The sequence below is a fragment of the Megascapheus bottae genome, chromosome 2 (assembly GCF_031878675.1).
Source record: "Megascapheus bottae isolate mThoBot1 chromosome 2, mThoBot2.hap1, whole genome shotgun sequence".
Lineage (NCBI taxonomy): Eukaryota > Metazoa > Chordata > Mammalia > Rodentia > Geomyidae > Megascapheus > Megascapheus bottae.
In genome coordinates this window covers 93,307,940-93,309,680 of record NC_143510.1, presented here as the reverse complement: position 1 = coordinate 93,309,680, position 1,741 = coordinate 93,307,940, and the positions used below count along the sequence as shown (strand labels likewise).

The 1,741-nt window shown below is 57.4% G+C and overlaps 1 protein-coding gene across 1 annotated transcript in view; it reads right to left on the bottom strand.

The window, feature by feature from the left end:
• The window catches only part of Mpped1 (metallophosphoesterase domain containing 1), a 38,607-nt gene extending 37,110 nt beyond the window's left edge, over positions 1-1,497 (bottom strand). Inside the window, exon 1 of the mRNA XM_090358320.1 lies at positions 1,198-1,497. Coding sequence (XP_090214446.1) covers positions 1,198-1,421 — 224 coding nt within the window. The 5' untranslated portion in view covers positions 1,422-1,497. The remainder of the gene's footprint in view (positions 1-1,197) is intronic.
• Between the last annotated feature and the right edge of the window lie 244 nt (positions 1,498-1,741).

Genomic DNA, 1,741 nt, shown 5'->3' with positions numbered 1-1,741 from the left:
GCCTTGAGCTGAAGAGCTCAGGGGCAGCGCCCAGGCCCAGAGTTCAAGCCCTACAACCAACAAGAAAGAAAGAAAGAAAGGAAGAAAGAAAGAAAGAAAGAAAGAAAGAAAGAAAGAAAGAAAGAAAGAAAGAAAGGAAGGAAGGAAGGAAGGAAGGAAGGAAAGAAAGAAAAGGAAGAAAGAGAAAAGAAAGAAAGAAAGACCAAGCCCAGGGTGGACAGGGGCACCGCCTGGCCAGGCCTGAGGCCCTGCAGACCAGGAGAAGTCATGTGCCAGGATTACAGCCTCGTACCTGCCCCACGCTGCCAATCTGGCCCCCAAAAGAAAAGTGGAGGCAGGTGCCCAGATAGAAATCTACTACAAAAGAGAAAAATCCACTGGGGAGCTTCCGAGGAAACGGGCCTGCGGCCCCACAGACACGAGTGCCAGCGGAGCGGGCCAGCCTGCAGCTGGATGACTTCCCAGTGCCAGCCAGTCACTTCCAGAACCTTCCTCACGCGAACAGTCTGCCTGCACCCCCGCAGTCCAGGGCGGAGGTGACACACAGACACCACAGCCGTCTCCCACACCAGCATGCCAGTCAGAACTCGGGGACCCCATGGTTCCTTCTCTAGGGATCCTCAGGATGCCAGGGTCTTCTCAGGGGACAGCGGCTGCACCCCACAGGACATCGGACACAGAAGGTGGCCACGACAGCGATCCACGCAAGTAAGAGCACATGCCTCTGCTGGAACTCAGTCCCCACAGGCCCTGAGGACATGGGGCTCGATCAGCAAAGCCAGAGGCTGGCTTTCTCTGCACATTCGCCCCTTTATTTTGGTCGTTTTGTTTTCTGGTATCAGTATGGGGGCTCGAACTCAGGTTCTCGCAGTCCCCCTCAGCTTTCGTATTCACAGGAGGCGCTCTACCACTTGAAGCACACCGGCTTTTTGCGAGTCAGTTGAAGAGTCTCTCAAGACTTTCCTGCCTCCGCTGGCTTTGAACCACAGTCCTCAGACTTCTGCCTCGTAGACAGTTAGGGCTACAGGCGGGAGTCCCTGGCGCTTGGCCTCATTTCCTAGTATGTGGGAACCTCCAGGCCCCACACAGGACAGGGGACCAGCCGGCCACCAGCGACTTCTGTCAGCTCCCTCGAGGCGCGTGCATGGACCCACAGCCGCTCCCGCCCAGCCCGGGACACCCCAGGCCCCCACTTACATCTGCACGTGCGGCGGCTGGAAGCGGCCCTGGTTGATGTTGTAGAAGGTGAAGGCCTGGGTGGGGTTGGAGCTGTACTCGTCCACCTCGACGATCAGCCTGCTGTGCTGGTGTCGCCTGGCAGCCAGCGTGTGGGACTGCGAGAACGCCATGCCGAGGCCACACGGGAGCAGGGCCAGGGCCTCGGCCTTCAGGACGCCGGCACCCCACCTAGAGCGCCACATGGACCTCAGCCAGCCGCCTGGGCATCTCCTGCCGCCCCCAGCTCCGCTGCCACCGGCTGTGCCGCCCGAGCCCCGCCAGACCTGCGAACACACCGAGGAGACGAAGCAGAACCGGGCGACAGTTAATCTGTGTGCGATTTGCTTTATTTAATGTCAGATGAAGATTTAGAAAGAGGGAGGGGAGAGGAAAAAGAAAAAACCACACAGTCGTACAGCTCAAAAACTCATTACAAATCTTTCCGACTCAGCAGTTTGATGAATATACTTTGGTAAAAAGAAAAGGGAAGGGAGGAGACCAGGAGAAAACACACACACACCGC